The 24,960-nt window shown below is 33.8% G+C and overlaps 1 protein-coding gene across 11 annotated transcripts in view; it reads left to right on the plus strand.

The window, feature by feature from the left end:
- CDYL (chromodomain Y like) overlaps positions 1–24,960 on the plus strand; it is a 188,129-nt gene that overhangs the window by 84,929 nt on the left and 78,240 nt on the right. For 6 of the 11 annotated variants that reach the window (XM_056823385.1, XM_056823381.1, XM_007488017.3 and 3 more), the window contains exon 2: positions 9,027–9,693. In XM_056823385.1, coding sequence (XP_056679363.1) covers positions 9,027–9,693 — 667 coding nt within the window. Of the gene's footprint in view, positions 1–8,589; positions 8,653–9,026; positions 9,694–19,543; positions 19,588–22,372; positions 22,453–24,960 lie in introns of those variants that run through there. The other 5 variants (XM_056823382.1, XM_056823384.1, XM_056823380.1 and 2 more) reach the window with 2 other exon arrangements.

Below are 24,960 nucleotides of genomic sequence, written 5' to 3' on the forward strand. Positions count from 1 at the left end.
AAGGAAACTCAGATATTTATAGTTCAACATTTTATACTGTGTTCGCTGTATTTTTTAAGTATATGCCTAAAAAAATTCCTTGGGTTTTCTGGTCCTCTAAATGGTGTGTGTGTGTGTGTGTGTGTGTGTGTGTGTGTGTGTGTTTTCAGTACTGGCCTGTCATTGGTGTCTATGTTTGGGACTGAGCAAATTTGAGTGTAGTTTTAATGGTTCTTTGCAGTTTTTGTAATCGTTCTATTATTTTTCATGAAATAAGTTGTTTCATTTTGAAGGAGACCAGAATTTTTTCATTTAATATTGTAAATCTATTATGTTTAAAATTACAAGAATACTATCACAAAAGGAATTTCATTCATTATCATTAATTATGTTCTTTATACTACTGCTGTACTTCACTGAAGCTTTTACATTATTTGTTCCTACCAGTCTATTGATGATTACCATTTTTCATTTATAAATTAGTTTTTAAAAATCTTATTTACATTTCCATAGTTTCTGCAGTATTCCTTCCCTTTCTAGAGAGCCATCTCACATTAGAGATAGCATTTTGTTTAAAGAAGAGGGGGGAAAAATCAGCACATTTACTAGTCCATTTAAAAATTTCAAAAATATGTGCCATGTGCAGCATTTGTGGACCTTCCAAGGGTTTGAAGTATCTTCTCATATCTCTCCTTTCAAACTATACTTGTTCTTTATTATTTTGCAACATTGGCACTGTGTTTATGTTTTTGTTTTTTTTCTCAGTTTTGCTTTCCTCTGCATCACTTTGTAGGTTCTCTGTATTAATTACATTAATTATTTCTTACATCACATTGATATTTATTACATTCATACACCATGTTTTGTTTAGTTATTCTTCAATCAGTGGACATCCATTTTTGCTTCTTATACTTTTGGCATCACCAAATGTGCTACTTCAAGCATTTTTCTATATATGGGGATGTTCTTAATATCCTTCTTGAGGTATAAGCCCAGTAATAGAATCTCTAGAGCCGTACTGGCAAACTTTTGACATGTGTGCCTCTGTGTGCTGGAGGGGGCTGCTTCCTTCCCCTTCTCTACAGCACCCAGACATTTTTCACACATCCTACCCTTCTGTCCAGCAGCCCAGGGTGAGTACTTTTTCCCTCAGTTGTCTGAGGCAGTGTGTGTGTGTGTGTGTGTGTGTGTGTGTGTGTGTGTGTGTGTGTGTGTGTGTGTGTGTGTGTGTTGGGGGCTCACAGGCAGCTTGTGGGTACAGTTTGGGCATGCAATCTAAAAGATTTGCCAACACTGCTGTAGAGTGTGGGCATTTTAGTAATTTGGGGGTTGTAATTCCAAATTACCTTCCAAAATGATTGTGCCAGAGCACAGTCACACCAAAAATGCATCAGTGTGCCTGTCTTCCCATAATACTTCCAACATTGACAGTTTCCCCCTTTTGTTATCATTGCCTATTTACAGGATATGAAGTGAATCTCACCATTCTTGGTTTGCTTTCCCATATCATTAGGAATTTGAGCCTTCTTTCATGAGGGAAAATTTTTATTTTCTCCCCCCCCCCCCCCCCCCGACTCCTAACTTACTCTCTGAATTACTTTTGTGTAGAAGTTTTTCATGCAGAAGCTTTTGTTTTTGTTTCATATAATCATACTAATCTATTTTTTAATTGCTTCTATCCTTGATTTGCTTTAGACTATATTTCGTACCTATCGCTGTGAGAGATACATGCTCTTTCTCCTTTTTAATAATACCATCTTTACTATTAAGGTCTCATATTACTTAGACCATATTATGGAAAATATAGTACGGTATTATTTTAAGTCTGATATTTAGAAAAATGTTTTCCAGTTATACTAAAAAAATTTTTAACAAATAAGGAATTCTTTGCTAATTAATTTATATTTTTTACTGTGTCAAACATTTATCTCATTCCAGGATTTATGATCCTTGTATTTCTAGTCTTTACCAATGATCTATCAAATCAATCCACCACCTGGCTATTGCCATGGTAGTCCAACTTTGAGAGAATGAGGGCCTGTACCATAGTGGTGACAGTGTCATAAGAGAACTCAAGTGATATTGTAAAGTGAAATTGACAGGCTTTGGTAAAATTGGATATTGGTATTGAGAGATTGTTATGAGTTGGCATGAGCCCTAAATTGAAAACCTGGGGGACTAAGAGAATGGTAATGCCCTCAACAATAATAAGGAAGGTAAGAGTGGCAAGTGCAAAATTTGAAGAAAGATAGTGGATTCAGCTTTGGATGTGATGAGTTTTAAAGATATCCACTGGCATCTAATTGTCTTTGATAGGACTGTCATTTTTATTCTATTGATATGCACCCTGGATATTTCTCCGGCTAATTAAATCATCTCCTTCCCCTTCTCCCTTTCCTCCTTCCTCTTTCCATCTGTCTCCTTCATTCAATCTATACAGATAGTTGGTGTGCTTTGGTAGATCAATTTGCAGACATTCTATGCTTTTGGTAATTATTTGGAATGGGATTTCCCCCTCTATTATTGCCTCTTTGATTATTATTATAAGTGCAATTGATTTTCCAAAAGTTTAAAATTTTTTAGCCTGCAATTTTGATAAAGCAGTTAATTGTTTTCATTAATATGGTTTGGCTTCATAGGATTTTCTAACTTCAGCTTATTTATACTGGGAAATAGGGATAATTTTATTCCCACTTTTCCTTAGTTCTGCCTTTAATTTCTTTTTTCTTGTATTATTGTTGCTTACATTTCTACAACAATATCAAATAATATTTGCGTAGAGCATGTATCCTGATTTGTTTCCGTTTCTGTTGGTAAAAGTTCTAATATTTCTATTATATGTGATGATTGCATCTGGTTTTTTCACATAAATGAATGTTATACTTGGTCAAAGACTAATAATACATCTATTGACATGATTAATTATATTGATTTCCTGATGTTGAACCATTGTCCCATCCCTTATATGCATCCAACTTGGGCATAATAGATGGTTTCTTGGATATATTGCTGCAGTATGTTTTTATTTTAAAATTTTGAATTTATATTCTTTAATGATATTAATGAAAGTTTTCCTTCTCTAATTCTTTTGGTTAGATATTAGGATTCTACTTTTCTGAATAGAATTTTGTTAGAATATCTTCTTTTTCAGTTACTAATATTCCCTTTTTCTTTCTCCAAATTATGTTCATGCATTGTTGCAAATATGATTTGCATTTGTACACTTTGTGGATTGATGTATATCTAAAAGGACAGTAATTACTAGTACCAATCTCAAACTCGAATTCCAAATGTGAATTTACTATTACATCCAAATGAAACATCTACAACTCTGTTTCTCTTCAAAAGACAAATAAAAATGCTTTTTAACAGTCCTATGTGTTGCATTATTTTTGTCACTCTTTTCTAGACTAATAAGCTATGTATGGCCCAGTGTGGTTGTAATTTGCCAATGGTCACACTGCTATTAAGTGTAAGAAATGGGATTCCAAATCAGTGCTTTCTCCAAATCTAGTCCTTTCTTCTATAACACATTGAATCCCTAGCCTGTAATGACTCTGGTTTCCTACTCTATTCTTAATGATAATCTTTGAAAAATTAGGTCATATGAAATCATAGAATGTGATAGCTGGAAGGGACTTTTTGGATATCATCATGATGTAGATAATGAGTGTTTTTTAAACTGATCCTCCTATTATTGTATGTTCTTGTTTTTTCACCATCTTGGTTTACCTCCCCTTCCCATAGATTCCCAAATTGTTAGTATGGAACACTATATTTGATAGGTGGTTTTAACAGGATTGAGAGAATCATTTCTCTCCTTATATATACTGTCACCTCTTTAATGTAAGATAACAATAATGTTAGTTTTTTGGGGGGGGATACCATGTCACAGTGTCATTCTAATAAAATTGTAGTTTCTCAAACACAACAGTTTAACCATCCCTTTTCTGTTTTGTTACTTTTGCAGTTTTCCCCAAGAATCCATTTTAGAATAAGTTGATCTGTTATGGTGCTTCATGCTATTGCTTTCTTCTTAGTCTTACATTCTCCCCTATAAATTTGTTATAAACTTTCTTCCTTTTCTCCTTTTCATTTTTATAGTTGGTTTAATGCTTTTGTTGATTAGTATATGTTTGCATGAGTAGGGAAGATCATCAGGTTTAAAGATAGCAAGGTCCTTTACCCATGAGTGCTTTCCTGTATGTCATTATGTTTGGGTTCATTTTTGCCTCAACAGATATATGTTTACATCAAGCCCCTTTGTGGTTTTATTTCTTAATCTCCAAACTGTGGAATTTACCATGTTAGTGTTGTTTAATAACCTAATTTCCAAGCCTTTCCCACTGAATTCACTGTGGACCCTGAAAAATAAGCCATCAAAACTAGTTCAACTTTACAGGGTCACATGAAAAAGTTTTCCCTTTCTTATAAACAGTTCATATGTTGGATTCCTTTAAAATAGTTGGATTCACTGAGGAGGGGTTAGATTTTTTTTAGACAACTCCTTTATAAATGTTTTAAATGTTTTTATACTATTTCACTTAGCATTAACTTTAAATTATCTAGAAATTATCTGTAATATCTGTAGATCCTTGATGGTCATCTCCTAATTAAAAGACAGGGTAGCAGGCAGGTAGGTGGCTCAGTGGATTTAGAGCCAGGCCCCAAAATGGGAGGTCCTGGGTTCAAATGTGGCCTCAGACACTTCCTAGCTGTGTGACCCTGGGCAAGTCACTTAACCCCCATTGCCTAGCCCTTACCACTCTTCTGACTTGGAACCAATACACAGTAATGATTCTAAGACAGAAGGTAAGGGTTTTTAATGAATAAATAAATAAAATAAAAGAAGAGATAAAAGAAAGATGTCTAGGTGATCCCAGCAGAGGCTTACAACTTGATTGCTTTTTGATTACAGAATTCAGGCACTGAAAGTAAGGTTTAACATTGACCTAGCTTAAATATATTCAATAGGAGTGAGTCTGTGACCAACTAAGAATTCTAATGAAATCCAAAAAGTTGACCTTTATGTAATCTGTTCTTTTATTCTATAAATATCTCTTGAGTCCCCTCACTGTTTGGCTAGTCACTAAGGTCATTACAAAAAAAAAATAGTCTTATTTGGAACCATGGTCTAGTAGGAACAAAAGGCATATATATATAAGTATATTTCAAACTATATAGAGGTATAGTATAGACCTCTTTCTTCTCCTCAGGTATTCTCCTGTCTAGATAAACTTGCTTATTTGCTTTTTTCTACTTACATGACAGTGTATTTATGTAAAATATATTTTTTTATCTACTTACTGTCCTTCCCTCCCTACTAGCCTCCTACCTTTTCTAGGGACAGGGGCAGTTTGTTTTTGTTACATGCTTAACTCCTAGCTTAGGGGTTTCATGCATTGGGTGCTGAATGATGATTTTTTTTTTACAGAAGAAAAGGGGAAGGGGGTGGTTACTCATTAAGGAAGACAATTTTTTTTGGAAGCAATCATATTTGAAGTGGATCTGAAAGTGGACCAGAAATTGGACAGTACTTGTTGGACAGGGGGAAATATCAGATCCAAGGAAGAAAATGAATGAAATAATAGAGATAGGTAATAATGGGACATATTAGGGAATAAGAGGTTTAATAATGTATGAAGGGGAGTGGTGGGCGTGGTTGGAAAACCCATTTGAATGCTAAATTATTAAAAGCCTTTGATGTTAGTAGTTTGGATTTTTATGCAACTAGTAGAGACTTATTGAAGATTTTTGATCTTGGAGTAGGGAAGTGACTTAACTATAGTTGCTTTAGGAAAGTTAGTTAGGCCAGAGTTGATGTGGTCATCCAACCCTCAATTTTTTTTTGGAGACGGTTTTCAGTGAACAACTTTTTCTTGCCTGACAGTCTCTGAATTCATTCTCTTCTATGTCCTTCACTCCAAGATTATGAAGAATAGCTGACCATTTGCAAAGCAAAGGCAAACCTCTTCTACATGTACTCTTGATCTCATCCCTCTCTCTTATGCAATAGGTTATCCTTACTCTCTTGTGATTTCCAAATCTCCCCTATTTACTGTTTCCCTTGCTTACCAGGGTGTTCCCCCGACCCCTACCAACTTTCAGATTTTACCATATTGGCTAGCTATCATCTAGACTATTCCCACCCCCCATCTATCTATCTGAAACTTGGCTTTCACCATCATCATTTACCAATCTCCCATCATACTATATTTTTTGTCCATAAAGTCTCCAACATTACATTGTTGGTTCCCTGAGGGCAAGGGTCTATTTTTGCCTTTATTTATGTTCATTGGGCTTAGTACAATTCTTTTTGAATTTTGAACTTTTGACTAACTACTCTTTACCTTTTATTTTGTATCTTGAGTGCTTAACAAAGTGTCGGACCTAATAACATTTAATAAATACTTATTGATTAATTCTGTACTTGTAATATACCACATTTTTACCAGGAGGAATTTTTGTTGTATGTTCTTTTGAACTGTTTGGTTGTTGCATTGACGTGCTTTAGATATCTCTTAATATAATATTTTCTTTTACTTTATGTATATTCACTTCATTATTCTTTCTTTCCTCAGCATCAGTTTTTTTTTTTAAACTCTTGCCTTCTGTCTTAGAATCATTACTTGGTATAGATTCCAACACAAAAGAATGATACAGGCCAGGCAATTGGGGTTAAGTGATTTGCCCAGGGTTCACACATCTAGGAAGTGTCTGAGGCCACATTTGAACCCAGGACCTCCTGTCTCAATGCCTGGCTCTCTTTTCACTGAGAAAAAGGTGAATAGAGAGCCAGGCATCAGTTTTTGTAAGATAAGCCATAATTTCTGCATTTTTCATAACAATAAACTTCAGTCCTGTAAATTGGTGGGAATTCCATTTCAACCTTCAGTGTCTGAACAGAGTAATTAATAAAACAGTGCCTGAAAATGAAATTGGTTGGAAATGTCAAGATACTGTTTTTAAAAGTATATGCTTTCTAAAAATAATGCCTATACTACGGATAGCCTGTTTTAGTCTCAGAAAGAAAATAAATATGGAAGGAGAAGGGGGAAGTAGTTTGTTGTAACTCTTCTTTGATTTAAAAAACCATGTGAAGACTTGACAATGAAAGATGTCAGACTTCCACCCTTTGAATATTGGTTCTTGTGATGATTTTCTTCTATGGCTAAGAGAAAAAATGTGTAAGCAGAATTTTAAAATTTGTCTGTCAATATTGCAGCTGGGAACAACCAGAGAAGGTTTCATGGATGAGGTAGCACCTAAGGTGGTCTTGGATAGAAGAAAAGTATATCAAAAAGCATAGAAATGTGAATTTCCCATAGAAAAGGGAATATATTCTATCTAGATCAAAGCCACATTTGGTGGAAAATGACAAGTGAGACTCAGGTGGCCTCTTTTTAATTTTAAGATTTTCGGCTTTTAAAAAAATGCCCTCCTTTCATTTTATTAGCATCAACTAGTACATTTATATTATAAAAGCTATACACATAAATTGATTCTTATATGGTAAGAAAGATATCTATTGAGGCATTGCTTTACCGCATCCAAGGACCTGGGACTTTTCCTCTAACTTTTAGCTGAAATATTACATATATGTTGTTTCCACCTGTTAAAATGTGAACTCCTGGAAAGCAAAACCTACCATTTCTGTTTTTATCAGTTTTCTGTTTGTTTGCATCTGTGCTAACTTACTAATCATATTTAGTGGCTACATGGTAAATGATTTGTTCATTCTTAGTAAATGATTCAGTCATTTTTCAAGTATTGTGCTCATCATAAGTCAAGTTACTATCTATAAAAATAATATAGCATAATGTAATGAGAAGTAGCATGATAGAGTTGATAAGAGAGCCCATCTCAGCCAGGAAGACTTGGGTTGGAGTCATTCTGTGCCACAATATTGTCAGGGTGTCTCAAATAAGTTAGTAATTGTTCCCAAAAATTCTCTAACATCATACATAAAGTGCAGAACAGTATGCAGTTGTGGAGGGAATTTTCTTCATGATAATAACCAAAACAAATAATTCTCAAAAATTTTATTCTTGGATTTTATTCTTTGTGAAATATCATGACATAAAAAATTCAATTGACCCTATTGTGGAGTGTCAAGAGACTCTTACATGAGCAATCTGCCTTCCTTCAGTAAGAACAACTTTTTTTGTTGACTTTTTTTGTGAGTTCAAGGTCTGTCCTTAAGTTAGTGTGTATATCTTAATAAACAAAACTTGCTTGCCTTAAGTGTGTTTGGTAAGTAAGATTTATATCAGATGTATAGCTTTTTTATTATCTGCAATAACATAATAAAAATTTTGTGGCACAACTAAGTAAAAATTGTGGCACATCCTTTGAGAATCACTGGTATAGCAATGTAATTGGTTTCAGAACTCCTTGCATTCCTTTCCAAAAATAATTAAGTTTTAAGATTCCAAAAATGTATAGAGAAAAACCTAATCCATTTTAATTAATAGAAGTCCCAGTTTAGGACTCTTAGGTCCTCTTTTCACTTGGCCATTTATAATAGGGCCAACCAAGGTCATAAGTTTTCTTTCTCTATGAGCATGTCACTTCATACAGAGATAATGAAACTCTGTTCCTCATTCGCAGACTGGACCCCCTAATCACAGTTAGCTGTTCCACAGATGCATGCTCTTAATGGTCACAAAGGTGGTGAGTATGGATCACTCTGTTCATCCCATTACTCATTCAGAGCCAAGGTGACAATGGTTCAAATTTATTGCATAACCTTTACATATAATAGGATATATAGGGGGAAAATATGTGTGTATATATAATATCACCTTTACTTAGCTTGGACAAAAAAAAAATCTGGCTAGTTTACCTGCTTGTATGATACAGAAAACCTATAGTGTATAGGTATGAAATGTAAAGGAAATGACTTAAAAACTTTGAACAGTTGCCCTTTCACTTTCAAGGAAACTTTGTTTTCTTTTTTGATTTTTTTGTTTCTTTTTCTTTTATTAAATCATACCTTCTCACATAGACCCAATGTAATGTCTTCAACTTTCCCTTTTTTCTAACAGGTAGAAAGAATTGTTGACAAGAGGAAAAACAAGAAAGGAAAAACAGAGTATTTGGTTAGATGGAAAGGCTATGATAGCGAAGATGACACTTGGGAACCTGAACAGCATCTTGTGAATTGTGAAGAATACATACATGACTTTAACAGACGTCACAACGAAAAACAAAAGGAAAGCACATTAACCAGAACAAATAGGACCTCTCCAAACAACGCTAGGAAACAGATTTCCAGATCTACTAATAGCAGTTTTTCAAAAACAGCTCCCAAATCACTTGTTATTGGGAAAGACCACGATTCAAAAAATAGTCAATTATTTAATGCCAGCCAGAAATTTAGGAAAAATACATCACCGTCTCTCTCTAGCCGAAAAAATATGGACCTTGCAAAATCTGGTATTAAAATTCTTGTCCCCAAGAGTCCTATTAAGAGTAGGACAGCAGTTGATGGCTTTCAGAATGAAAGTCCCGACAAACTGGATCATATTGAACAAGATCAAGAAGATTCTGTGGCCCCAGAGGTGGCAGCAGAAAAGCCCGTTGGAGCTTTATTGGGTCCTGGTGCAGAAAGAGCTAGAATGGGAAGCAGGCCAAGAATACACCCATTAGTGCCTCAGCTGCCTGTCCCTGTGACAGCTACAATTGCCTCAGGATTAACAATCAATGGGAAAGGTAAGTGTTTCTTAAATAGATATATGGCTCTTCATTTAGTAAATTCTATTTCTGCTTAGGGAGTATCTCTCTATTTAAAAAGCATAAATCTGGAGGGATTTGTACTTCCTTTAAGTAAAGGTGGCTGCTGAATACTATGTTTTTAAGATATCATTACTGAAAACTACTGGCATTTCTTTTAAGCTTGCCTTATCAACATGAGATAAACAAAGTGCCTTGAATGTTAGGCTTATGTGATAGAAATAATCAAGAGATTTAAAAGTATTTCCTTCTTCAACCTATTTCTTAAAAGTTATACATCTGTAATATTGAGAGATGTTTTATGCAAGTTGATCTGAGTCACCCAAGCCTGAGGAGATGGGATAGTAATACAACTTGTTTCTACAGATGCAAGTCCATTGGAATAACCCACCTTTTTGAGTCAGACCAGTTTACCTAATAGTGTCTCAGAGTATTTAAATTATTTTTGTGCGGGTGGGTGTATGTATGTATGTATGTATGTATGTATGTATGTATGTATAATTTTACCTGCACAAAAATAAATTCAGGCAATACTGAATTTAAAAATAAGAACATCTAAACTTAAATCTTGCTTATGATCTTGGGAAAGGTACTTGATTTCTCTGTCCCTCATGTTGCTCATATATAAAATGACATGATAGAATTAGATAACTTTGTTCCTGTCTCTTAGGCCTTAAGCAAATAAATAAATTGCCTTTGAGTTTTTTAAGAACACATTTTAAATTTCCTCCCCTTTTTTTAGTGCATAAATTAAAATAATTTAGTTTTTATTTGTCTTGAAGATATGTCCTTTAAATTTTTTGGCGTTGTATCATAGTTATAAAGACTTGAAGATTAGTATATTTCAGGGACAACACAAGGAACCAAAGAAGAATTAAGGGTTTTTGTTTGTTTGTTTTAAATCAATACTATGTGTTGGTTCCAAGGCAGAAGAGTGGTAAGGGCTAGGCAATGGGGGTCAAGTGACTTGCCCAGGGTCACATAGCTAGGAAGTGTCTGAGGCCAGATTTGAACCTAGGACCTGGCTCTCAATCCACCAAGCTGCCCCCAAGGGTTTTTTTAAATACCTATAAAACTAAGATATTTTTGCTTTAGCACTTCTATAATTAATAGTTATTTCAATATCTGCCATTTGGGAATTGTAATACATTTCAAAAGCCAGAGTTACAATTAGAGCTAGGAAAACATGGTTTTGGAGCTCATGTGTGACAGAATCTTTGTGACCAAAAGTCCAGTCATTCAACTTTTCTAAACTAGTCTCTAAGAGTGGATTACTTTATCTGATTACACTCTGTATAGGAAGGAATCTCAACTCTTTGTAATATAACTGATATTTATTGCTTTCATTTGTTTTTCACATGCATTTAATATGAAATGCAAAATTATTTTCAAAGTATGTATAATGGTACTTATATTTTTGCTCCCAAAATTATATGATGATTTAGTAAATTAAAGAAACAAGTCCATAGACTTACCATATTGTAGGTATATCAACCAATGATGTTGATATTATACCAATTAAGAATTTTTTAATGTTGAAAGAAAAACAACATTTTATTCCTGTTCTTCCACTTACTAATACATAAGAAAAACATCAAAAGCTGCATCTCAAAAAAAATTGTTAATACATATAAAAATGTAAAGATGCAAACTTTTTTCAGTTTTTAAAGGAATCTAAAATTCAGAGATGCCAATTTACAGTATAAGTCATTAATAACATTTTTTGTATACAGAGACATTTGTCTTAAGATTTGCTTGTTTTTTTCCACAAGCATATTTTGAATTACATAAAATTTTATGTAATGGAAATCACTGTATTTTCCTCATTAGATTCTTTTTTTCCTAAAGCTAGCTCTACTTTCAAATAACACTAATGTTTTTACTTAAATTAATTTTCTCATTTTTATAGTCTATTGTTTCTCAAATTCAAGTCTTGGGGGGGGGGGGTATAAGTCTCTGCATGTTAGGAATCTGAAGAAAGTACCAGTGACCTACCCTTCCTGTCATCTTCTAAGATACTTCTACTACCCTATTCTCCCTTGCATGAAATTAGGACCCTCAAGCAAAAGTAGTGAATGAAGCTTGGTATAGAAACATAGTTTTATCCTGAAAGTTATTATTATATACTTTTACAAATTTTTTTCCTAAATGTATTGAGTTGCTTGTTAGATGTTTTCACCATCATTTTGAGGAGAGGAGGACTTGTAATTTTAATCTCTTATGGGGTACTCTATATATATAAACTCCTTCCACAAAAGTTCAATCCAACAATTTTTTGCAACTTGGAGCCTTCAGAAGTTGTGTTGGATGTTAAGAATTTTAAGTACCTTGCCTAGGGTGTTGTTAAACACAGTGTCAAACAGGAATTATACCTAGTTATTCTAACTTTATTACTAGATTTGTCTACTAACCTTGTTACTTTACTTCTCTTAGTAGTAAATATTAATCATAGAATAAATAGTGCATCCTTTCCCAATACAAGGTGTGCCTTTATCTCTAATAATCTCTTTAAGAAAAGGTGCTTTGAACTTCTTTTTCCTCCTCACTGTTTTGTAGAAATAAGATTTTGTTGATATTTTCTCTTTCTTCCATCACCCAAGTATCCTAGGTATCTGCATTCTTCCCCTCTTCCAGAAAGGTGTTCTAGTATGAGAAATGAGATTTTTTTTAGAGAGACAAAAAAAATCAGTACAACTGGTTTTGATACATTGACAAAGTTGGACATATTTGCATTGTATAGTATCAGTCAACATCCTACTTCCATGAAGGGATAGGTTGAGGAAGTTTCATATCTTGTTCAAATATTGCTTGATCTTTATAATTTTATTGCATTTACATTTGATTTTTTTTGTTGTTACGGTGTGTATTGTTTTCTTGGTTCTGCTTTGCTTCACTGTGCATCAGTTCATACAGATTCCTTGCTTCTCTGTATTCATCCAATATATTATTTCTTGCAATATAGTAACATTCTATTAATGTACCATAATTCCTTTAACCATTCCCTAATGATTGGGCATCTACTTTGTTTCCAAATCTTAACTATTACAAACATTTGCAATATATAAATATATAATAATTTTTAATGTGTTTGATATAAATTTATAAATAAAAACTATAAAGATTTGAAGTATATGGGGATTTTCTTCTTCTCAGTGGCTTCCTTGGAGTATAATCCCAGTAATAGAAGTCACAAATTCAAAGAGTATTATAGGCATTTTAATCTCTTTGCATAATTCTATATTGCTTTCCAGAATCATAATATTTCATAGATCCACCATTTACAATTGTCCACTTTTGACATTTTTTTCCCTTTGCAGGGTATGTGGTAAATTAGGATTGTTTTAGTGTTCTTTTTTCTTATTAATATTTTGAGAATTTCATATGGTTGTGTTCATATATTTTGATCATTATCTATTGAGGAATGACTTTTATTCATTCATATATTCATTAATGGTTTATAGATCTCAGATGTCAAATCCTTGTCAGAGAAATTTGATATAATTTTTTCCCCCAATTTGACTACTTTCCCTCTCATGCTAGGTGCATTAATTTTCTTCTGAAAGATACCTTTAAATTTCAATTAATCAAAGACATTTATTTTCTCTTTTATAATTGCCTTTTTTGTTTTGTTATGAATATATTTCATACCTATAGCTGACAGAGGTATATGTTCTGCTTCTCTTCTAGCTTTTTTTTAAGGTCACATATCCATTTAGATTATATTGTGGAATATGATGTAAAGTGTTAGTCCAAGCCTAATTTCTATCTGATTGCTTTCTAGTTTTCCTGGTAGTTTTTATGAAATGAGATTTTCCCTAGGAAATTTATTTTTCCCATTTTTATCCAACAGTGGATTATTGAGTTTTTCTTGTTTTGGAGTCTTTCTTATCTAATCTTTTCCATTATTCTGTGTGTCTATTTTCTAACCAATACTAGATAGTTTTGATGATAACTCCTTTAAAAGATTATTTTGTCTGGGAATTTCATTCCCCTTTTGCCCCAACTTCCTTTGGTGGTCTAGGTCTTTTGTTTTTCCTATTTAATTTTATCATTTTAGCATATTCTATCCCCATTGTAATTTCAAAGTATCCCCTTTGTAATTTCAGTATTGTAGCATTAAAAATATAAATTAATTTTGGGAGTGTCATTTTTATTGTATTGACACAACCTAGTTATGAGTAGTGAATATTCCTCCAACTATTTAAGTTGTTCTTTATTTCTTTAAGGAGGACTTTTTATTTATTTTGTAGCCTGCAAATTTGCTCAAGTTATTAATTGCCTTTAATAATAGTTAACATTTATAAATAACATTTACTTTGTGGTAGGCACTGTGAGAAACATGTTACATTTATCAAGTCATTTGATTCTCACAAATCATAAATGCCTTGGCAGGCAAGTACTTTTATAATCATCCCCATTTTTATAGATTAGAAAACTTCAGAAAACAGAGACTTGCCTTGGGTCATCCAACTAGTAAATGTCTGAGTCTGGATTTGAACCCAGGCCTTCCTTCTTAATTAGTATCTTTGTTTATTCTATAAGATTTGCCAAGTAAACCATCATATCATCAGCCAAAAAGGATAGTTTTATATCCTCTTTCCCTTTATTTTTTCCTTTAATTTCTTTTATTGCTGTTGCTAACATGTCCTGAACTATATCAGATAGTATTGTGGAGGGTGGGCATGTACACTTTACTCTTGTGTTTTGGGGAAAAGTTTTAGTATTTAATGTGCTTGCTCTCTCTCTCTCCCTCTCTCCCCCTCTCTTTCTCTCTCTCCCCCTCTTCCTCTTCTTCCCTACCTTCCCCCTCCCCTCCTCTCCATGTTCTGCTGCTACCCCAAACCCCCAATTTGGTTAGGTTTGCCAGTGCAGATTCCCCCTTTTCTATTCTGCCCATTACTTTAGTTGTACAGGCCATAAAATCTCTTCTCAGACTTAACATTTCTCTTTCAAACCACTCAGGAACTACATGTTGTAATTCTAGGTTCATTCTTTTCTTTTTAAAAAAATTTATTTAATTAGATGATTTAGAATAATTTTCCATGGTTACAAGACTCATGTTCCTCCCCTCCCCCCACGCATCTCCCATATATGATGCACAATTCCACTGGGTTTACTGTGTGCCATCGATCAAGACCCATTTCCTTATTATTAGTATTTGTTCTAGGGTTATCTTTTACAATCCACTTTCCCAGTCATAGCCCCACCGACCCATGTGATCAAGTGGTTGTTTTTCTTCTGTGTTTCTTTTCCCAGAGTTCTTCCTCTGGATGTAGAGAAGTCTATTACGTTCGATTATACCACAGTGTATCAGTCTCTGTGTACAATGTTCTCCTTGTTCTTCTCCTTTCACTCTGCAACAATTCCTGGAGGTTGTTCTAGTTCCCATGGAATTCCTCCAGTTTATTAGTATTTCAATACCAACAGATACCACAATTTGTTCAGCCATTCCCCAATTGGAGGGCATCCCTTCATTTTCCCATTTTTTGCTACCACAAAGAGCAAGGCTATGAATATCTGTATACAAATCTTTTCCCTTATTATCTCTTTGGGGTACAAACCCAGCAATGCTATGGCTGGATCAAAGGGCAGACAGTGTTTTAGTGACCTTTGGGCATGGTTCCAAATTGCCTTCCAGAATGGTTGGATCAGTTCACAACTCCACCAGCAATGCATTAGTGTCCTAATTTTGCCACACCCCCTCCAACATTCATGGCTTTCCTTTGCTGTCATGTTGGCCTATCTGCTAGGTGTGAGGTGATACCTCAGAGTTGTTTTGATTTGTATTTCTCTGGTTATAATATGTAATATAATATAATATAGAACATTTTTTCATGTGCTTATTAATAGTTTTGATTTCTTTATCTGAAAATTGCCTATTCATGTCCTTTGCCCATTTATCAACTGGAGAATGGCTTGATTTTTTTTTTGTACAGTTGATTTAGTTCCTTATAAATTTGAATGACTAGACCTTTGTCAGAGGTTTTTGTTATAAAGATTGTTTTCCAATTTGTGCTTCCCTTCTAATTTTAACTGCATTGGTTTTGTTTGTACAAAAACTTTTTTAATTAATGGAATCAAAATTATTTATTTTACATTTTTTGACTCTTTCTTTGTCTTTCTTGGTTTTAAAGTCTTTCCCTTCCCAAGGGTCTGACATGTATACTATTCTGTGTTCACCTAATGTAGGTATAGTTTCCTTCTTTATGTTCAGGTCATTCACCCATTCTGAGTTTATCTTGGTGTAGGGTGTCAGGTGTTGATCCAGACCTAGTCTCTCCCACACTGTCTTCCAGTTTTCCCAGCAGTTTTTGTCAAATAGTGGATTTTTGTCCCAAAACCTGGGATCTTTGGGTTTATCATAGACTGTCTTACTGAGGTCACTTACCCCAAGTCTATTTAGTTTCATTCTTTTCACTTTCACTAGGGTCCAATTTCATCAAGTGTTAGGCGCACCCCCTTCCCCCAAACCCCCACCCCCGGATGTTTGAACTTGTTTACTAGATTTAGAGACTATCTTTCCTTCTGCTGTTGAGATTTTTCTGTTCTTTTATTTGCTTATTGTGCTTTTGAAGTCTTTCAGTTTTCTCCTTCCAGGGATCTATACTGATTTCAGTCTTTCTCTTCACTTATTTCTGCTACTTCTCACTTTCTAGCTTCCTCTGATATCAATTCCATTGGGCCTCAAAGCATCATACTTTCTTCCATGGTGGTCAGGATTTGCCTCATCTGAATTCTCTGCTTTTTCCCTCAGGTTTAGTGGAGCATTGCATATAACATAATTCCTTACATACTGTGCTTTTCTGGTTTTCTGTCCTGTTCCCTATATTTGTTAGTTTTTTAGCCTGTCAGTTGCATTTTGGAGCTTTACAACTCTGGTACTAAAGGGTTGGTTGCCCCAGCACTAGCAATTTAGAGCTTTATAGCACTGGTCCTATAAGGTCATGGCCTCTTAACTGGCTTTTGCTTCTGTGGTGTGTTAGACACCTGGATGTCTTGTCAATAAAGTAAATTTCCACATCTTGGAGCCAGCATCTCTAAAGCTCTATGAAAAAGGGAGTGTGGGGAGCAGTTTTGAAGAGTGCACTTTTTTTTTTTTGTTAGTCTGAGTTTTAGTCTTGTGTCTGTTAGCTGTCTGTGGCATGAGTTGTGAGAGATGCTGAGTTAGCTTAAGGTCAGTGAACAGTATCAATTATTTTGTTTTAAAACTTTCTTTTGGCACTTCGGTGTCTGTCCTCTGGTATTGAGGCATCTTTATGGTGTATAATTTCTATTTTGCGATGTTATGGCAATAACTAACTGTTGATGGATTCTCCAACTAATCTGTAATTCTTTTGTGCATCTGATTCTCACTAAGAAGAAAACTTTCTGCTGGATTAGAAGTGTTAGGAACCTTGATTTGAATTGACCATTAATTAATTTTGTGAAAGAAGAGTTGCATAGAACTCTGACATAGTCTTGATATGTAGAAAAATAGATTTTAAAGCATTTAAAGTAAGGTCTCACTGATCAAAATGTCATAAGGTAAGTTAGCTCAGGAGAGATTAGCAATGCCCAAAGATGAAAATTCTGGAGGCCCAAAATGGAAACAATTTTAGTGAGGAGGGGAAAAGTGGGATATTTTGGAAGAGACCAAAATGAGTGCAAAGGGAACTCAGAAACTAAAAGGAAATGCATACAAAGTGAAAGCAGTGCCAGGTAACAGAAGGTGAATAGAGGAACATGACTTGGTTAAGGAATGTTAAAACAAGGTGAGCCTACATCAGAAATGAAAGCTAAGGATCAGAAAAAGTGTTTGATTTTTAGCCATATCAGGAGAAAAAGGAAATAGAAGAAATGTTAGAAATTTTTCATGCCGTGAGTGGGATGAGAGTTGATAGAGAGGAGTCAGTGATTATCAATTTTAATTTTGTCTGAATAAGAGAATGGTATGGAAAATGTCAGAACAAAAATAAACCACAGATTATTGCTATACTAGATAAGACAATTGCAAAGGAGCATCTTGAACATACATACATACATACATATATATATATATATATATATATATATATATATATATATATATATATCCCTTACCTTCTGTCTTAGAATCAACATTGGATATTGGTTCTAAGGCAGAAGAGCGATCAGGGCTGGGTAATGGGGGTCAAGTGACTTGTCCAGGGTCACACAGCTAGAAAATGTCTGAGGCCACATTTGAACCCAGGACCTCCTGTCTCTAGACCTGGCTCTCAATCTACTGAGCCACCCAGCTGCCCCCCATCTTGACTATTCTTGATGAATTCAAGTCACTGATTAGATGAGATATATCCTTGCTGAGCTGTGTGACCTGTGACCAGTGATATTGGAAATACACGGAAAATGAAAGTTATCCAAAAGATTGTAGATAGGCAGGTGTCATGATTTTCCAAATGAGAGAACAGCCTGACAAATGGGCCAGTGACCTTGACCTAGACTTTTATCATTTTAAAGCTTAGCCTTCTTAAAAGAATCTTTATATCCAAGATCGACAATTTAATTTCATTACTGTTTGTTCATAGAAAACTATTTGGGAAATGTTGCGTGTTTTTTATAACATGTTATTCTAATTCTGCATTAAAACAAATCAACTACAGCCATTTCAGTGAGCCTTTGCTGTGTCTTTTAAGTTGTAACTAAAAATATTTTATACTCAATTTTAACCTTAAGTGTAAATTGTCATTTTTCATAGTTTGGAGCTTTTTCTTGAACCTAAGAGGAATATAAGGCATTACTGTTTTATGTTGTGGTAGTGTACATCTAATGCTATTAATTAATCCTGTGGTTTAGGTCTTTATTATGTTCTCTGGGTTCATATCACTCCTAACTGTTGCAGTGCCCCAGATCCCAACATGCTTGTCTTTCCCTACTATAAAATGTTTTTATTCAGCTTGATTGTTCCATTTTGCAACGACTTATTTCAGACCTAGTCCTTTCTCTGAATTCATAGCATATAATATGGTAGCACTTTTTGAGCAATTATTCAAGTATTAAAACTTTTTATACTGTTATATTGTTGTATAACACTCTTGTTTTTAATATCAGATGTTTTGCAGATGAGTTGAGTCCTTTTTTTTCAAGACTCAGTTCGAGCATTATCTCTTTTTCTCAGCTACTAGGTCTCTTACTTTCAAAACTACCTTGTCTTTATATATATATTTGGTACTTGCATTTCTGTTTCTTAATACAGTACCTCACACATCCTCACTTTGATAGATGTTTTTTCTTTAATTAGAACTGCTGTCTTCAAGTTCTTCTGACTTGATAGTTGTTAATACTTCTCAAAAATCATGTATTTACATATTGTAATACTCACACACACTCACATACTCTGTCTCTCAGCTTGCCAATCTAAGGCTCTTTTATTCTTTTTAGATTGTGTTGCACTGTCCAATATTTTATAAACTAGATGCAGAGCCAATTTGTCATCTATTTTCCCTTATTCTCCTTTAACTGTATTGGGTTGCTTTAAAATAGATTATTTTTTATGCAGCTAAGATCAGGATAAAAATTAACTACAAAGGAAATATAACTTGGCCCAAAATCTTTGTTTCATCTAGTAATCTAAGGGTCTCTGCTCCTCTTTTTGTAGTCAGTCCAAAGCTATAAATGGGACTCCATTCAGTTCACTATTCCTTACCCATCTATTTGTAGATAGGTTTTTTTTCTATAACTTTGAAATGTTCCCTAACAAAGTATGTCCCCAAACACATTTTTCCATAAATCTTCGTGGCTATTTGTACATCATTATGTATCATTAATGGATTGATATGTAGATACTAATCATCTATTATCCCATTTTCTTGAGAAACTACAATCAAGACACCATCAATCAATATTCCTTATTGCCAGGTAATTGTGAATCCATTTGATTCAAAGAAGGTAAAATTAGTAAATATTTGATGGGGGGAAATTTTTAAAGTTAATTATTTGAGAAAAATTTAATAATATTCACAAATTACAGACATAGTTTATCATTTTTTCAAACCAGTATTTTATATTTGCTTTTGGAGGGGTTCCCTCAAAATAATTTTATTAATATAGTAGTAACCAAAGATCATTTACTAAAATTAGTTCTTCACATGGAGCCCTTGAAAGATGAGCCATATCTAATAAATTAGTTGTATATTTTTGAGAATTCTTTTGCCATAAAACAACATATATAAGTTATGGAGTTTTTAATTCAGAAAATTAATGATTATTTTCACTAAGCAAACATATAGATTTTAGTGTTTGTTTTAGTTATGTATGAGCTAACTTCCTTTGAAAAAACAGCAAATTATTTAGGTAGCTAATAAGGTAACAATGTCAAATCAAATAATTAAAATTCTATACAATATGGGTTCTTTCTGGTGTTTATTCCTATCATTTAGTCCCCTTTGATAGTTAATTATTTGAAAAGAGAGTTAAGTTTTCTTTTTTAATTAAGTTACATTCTAAATTTAAAATGATTCATGCCAAAGGAAACAAACAATGTGACCAGAGTACATTATCAAAGGGATTATGGGAAAATTTGAATACTGCCATGCTAGAATGTAAAAACACTCCATGTTCATCATCTTTTTTTCTTCTCTCCCAAAGAGGGTGACCTGTAGCCTAAGAGCAGTGGATCAAAAAATGCTTTATAAGTGAAAATCAAGACAAGTGAGGAAAAAGCCTTCTGATCTCAGAGAAGCTGTATTCCAGTTTTGAAAGAGCTTGTCATATATCATTTCTAAATCACTCTCTTTGATATTATAAGAGTAATTAAAAATCTAAGGAATGGTCAACTGTCATGATTTCTCTCCTAACCCCTTAAAAGTACAACATATAAAATATTCACACTATAGGTTATTTAAATGTATTGTTTGAGGAATAGGTATTCCGTATTTGATAAGATAAGTGGTGATCATCAAGATCCATTTTGTCTTCCCTAAAAATCTGTCTATGCCAAACAAGTCTCATTTCCTTTTTTTCCTTAAATAAAATATTAGTCTTTATATCCCTCAAAAATTTGTAGATATGCTATACCTTAATTTCATCAAAGGTTTTCCTTTTCTTATGCTGTTCCTTTTGAGATAATATATAAGTAAACTTGGTAACAACAGGTAGTTTTGAACCTGAGTAAATTACTGGAGAAGAAAGCCTCTAGTTGAATATCCTAAGAAAGTTGTCTTGACATTGTAGTATTCAACATTTTCATCAGTGACTTGAATAAGAGCAGAAATGGCATGTTTAATTAACAGAGTACAGGATAAAAGACATTTTGATTGACAAAAACTTATATGAAAAAATAACAGGGGAGATCTATGGACTTGAAATTTAATATGAAATATCAGTATAACATATGATAGTCAAAATATAAGTTGGACTTGGACTACATCAAAATGCAGAGGTCCAGAATGAGGAGTTAATATTCTCTCTGAACCTAACCCAACCCTACCAAATCTAGTGTGTTTCTGTTTTAGGTTGTTTTGGGTGGGGGGTGTTTTCTTTTGTTTTTACATTGAAGTGCCTATTTTTAAGAACATCGTCCAACTTGGTAAGAAAACTAGACATCATCCCGTACAAAGACTCTGAGAAAATATGAATATTTAGTTTGAAGAAGGAAAGCCTTAAGAACATATTAAGAAGATTCAAGTTTTGTAGTGATTTCATACAAAAGAAGAATAACATTTTTCAGACTCAGAATCAGAACAAAACAAATTTCAGGCCACAGTGTAAGGAAAAGAAATCGAAAAAGTAGCTCTTTGGAGTTAATAGATTTTAACACTCACTAGAAATTTCAAGCTGAGGTTGAGGCTGTTGTAGAATGGATTGCTGTTTAGCAACAGGTTAGCCTAAATGACCTCAGGGATTCTATGTAAACTTCAAGAACATCTTGTTTAGCTTATACTGTCATCATGAAAGATCCCAGAGTTAGTAGACTAAGTATTCCATTAAATGATGATTCTTCACATTTCTTAATTTCAGTTCTACTTTTATTGCCTCTTCCTCATCTTCATTCATTCAGGTCAAGTCAGCAAGTTTTTATTAAAGAGCCTACTATGTGTGCCGGGCATTGTAGTTAACCTTGGGGATATGAAAAAAGGCACAAACAGTCCTTTTAGTTTTCCTCAATAAAATGTAAGGTCCTTGAGTACAGAAATTAGTTCATTTTTATATTTCAATTCCACAAAACTTCTTTGATAATCCTGTCAATATTGCAACTTTTCTGATTTGCTTAGTTCATATAAAGATTATGGGGGTAATAGAGAATTTTTTCACTTTGCTTTAATAAAGCCCTGGTCTTCATCCCATTTTTAAAAGGATATGACAGTGTTAGAAATTTCCACGGGGGATATAGAAAATGCAAAGAATTTTAAAGTAATTTTTGTAGGACATCAGCCCATTAACTTTTAATGATTTTGAAAACAACCAGTAATGTGAAGATATAAAAAGGAGGAGGAACAGATTTCAAGAAAGACATCATAATGAAAGGATATTCCCAGAACTAAAGCTTTTCACACTACCACCAAATCATGAAATATGAATCAAAGTCATTTTATAAAAAAGAAAATTACATCTAAAAAAGGTATAAGCAATGAAATTGGCCCAGTATAATCCCAACAATAAATTTAAAAATACTTGTACCATTGACTCCCTTGTTCCACTTTAGGTCCTTCCTTCCAGGCTTCAAACTACAGGCTTCCCATGGCAGCAAGTGCAGAGGTGGAAGAAATCTGGGAATATTGGCAGGTAGGTAGACCAGACTCCAAACAAGGACCTTCTAGGGTTTTTTTTGCCTTCCTTTGCGTTCCCAGATCTTAGCACAGTGCCTGGTACTTAGTCACTTAATATATATTGATTCACTTGAGTGGACTTAATGCTATTGATCACACTATTTACCTTTTGACTTCTATTTCCTACACCTGCCCCAGATCTTATATTTATATGCACATAACAGTTAAAATAAGGTAAACTAAGGCACAAAATTCTGAGTGCAATCCATTTATTGATAAAGCACGAGTCTGCCAATAATAGGATCTCAGCTTCCTCACTAAGACCCACTGTGAGAAGGACAGTTTTTCTTTATAGAATTTGAAGAATATAGAACAAAGAACAGAACAGGGTAAGATGACATCATGGGATTGAGGACATCGCTTCTGGTTACATAACTGAGATATTGAGAATATGATTGATTTGAAAGTTTATTAACCAGGGGGTAGCAATACCCTTTCCTTCTTCCTCATTGTTTGAGAAAGCCTGCAAGATAGCTTGGTGGTATGTAGATACTGAGCTAGGCTCCCTACTGTCTATCCAAGGTCAGCAAAATTTCTTGAGTCAAAAATAGTGTTTACCAAGAGAACAGAATTTCTGAACTTAAACCATTTGTGGAAAACTGAATTCTGAACTTAGTTCAGAGACAAAGAACTATCATTTAAGCAATTATAAGGCAAAAGCAGTTAGGGAAAAAATAAACTAATTGCAAATAGGATCAATAAGAAAATAATACAGAAGCAGTCTTGATTAATTCAGGTCTACCAGTGCCTACCAACCTAAAAGATATTTTTTAGCTTCTGTCCCAACTTCTGTCTTAGCCTTCACCAGACAGAAGGTGAGAATTTAAGCCACTATTGTGGGGAGGAGAATATGTCACAACAGAAAGATTCTGGATGTAAATAAACAAAGAAAAACTTTACAAAAATATACTAAGGACTAAGAAATTCCAGTTTAACAATCTATTAGACAGTCAGGCTTTAATAATAGCAGTGCTTCCTATGTATGTTCTTTCTTGAATCCCCTCTCCCCCTTAGAATATGATTTCCTTTAGAGCAGGGACTTTTCTATCTGTATTCCCACCAATTAGCACAGTGCCTTATGACAAACACTTAAATAATTGTTCATATGTTTCCTCCAGCAAAACTGAAACCCTTTGAGAGGTCTGCACCAAGTCTACAAAATTTTCCAAGGTTTTGTACTTTTTAGAACATAAAATAATTGATGAAAGTATTAAGGATTAAATTAGACCTCTCAATGAAAATCTTGGAAAATTGATAATAACAGAATAACTCAGCAAAGTAGTAAGCTCCTTTTAAAAAAAAACCTGGGACATTTAAAGGCTTCATGGCAGCATAGGAGAGAGAGTAAGAAGTCTGCAAAGAATGTGGCAGTTTATTTCAACTTTTTATACTTGCATTTCCCCATCTATAAGAATCAATATGAAAATAGTGCTGTTTCAAAGATCAAACAAGATGATAAATGCCAAAACAACTTACAAAGCTTAGAAGCACTGTAACAGGTTACTTACACTGTGTGCTGTCTCAGTGCCTTCTACAGCTATATCAAGAATATGTCCCTGGTCACCCTTGCCTATTTCCTTTTAAATGTGTTCCTCTTCCTTATTAGCATTCTCTCTGTTGAAATTACTTTATTGAAGACACTTTCAGCTCTAATCAAGCTAGTCTTCTATGTTATGATGGATATGCTTTGGATTTACTTAATTATAGAGATGGTGTTTTCTATCAGGTAGAATGTTAACTCATTGTGAGCCTGGTATATGTTTTAATGGTTTAATGGGTTGAGGGTAGTAAAAGATTGGAATTTAGATGTATTCGTTAATCTGTATTAGATCTGTATTAGTTAATCCATATATCCACATAAGGGAAAAGTGGAGGAACTTGAAAACATTGATTATATCAGACTTCTGTTTTTTCCTGTTTTATTTCAAGCTACACATAAAATTCATATTGCTAGCCCTTTTATTAAGTACTTTAAGATTATGGTCTTTTGTTTATATATCACAGTTTAGTCATTTGTAGGAGAATTTGTCATGAATTATAATTGCCATAATACTTCCTTCCCTCTGTGTGTAGAGTAGCTTGAGCCTTAAAAAAAAAATATTTGGGCCAAGAGCATTCTCAAGTTGAAATGATAAAATGACATTGGTTTCTTTTAAGGATACCTTACAATCTTAATTATGGATTATGAATATGGATATTGTGGGAGGATGACTCATTTGTAGAATAAGAATTTTAATATTTTTGGTAAATGAAACTAGCAAAATGACACAAGGCTTTTGTATGGTATTTTTTTTATATATATTAGAGGCCTTCTCTTCATTTAAACTATTAGGTAAAGGAAAAGGTAACAGTCTTGAATAGCATCCAGAGGTGAAGAGACATAGCTTTAAATTTCCATTTTGATTCAGGCCTTGTATATAATTACATCTATTTCTTCCAGTGTTTGACGCCTTTTCAGTAAAGC

Source organism: Monodelphis domestica, chromosome 3 (genome assembly GCF_027887165.1).
Source record: "Monodelphis domestica isolate mMonDom1 chromosome 3, mMonDom1.pri, whole genome shotgun sequence".
Lineage (NCBI taxonomy): Eukaryota > Metazoa > Chordata > Mammalia > Didelphimorphia > Didelphidae > Monodelphis > Monodelphis domestica.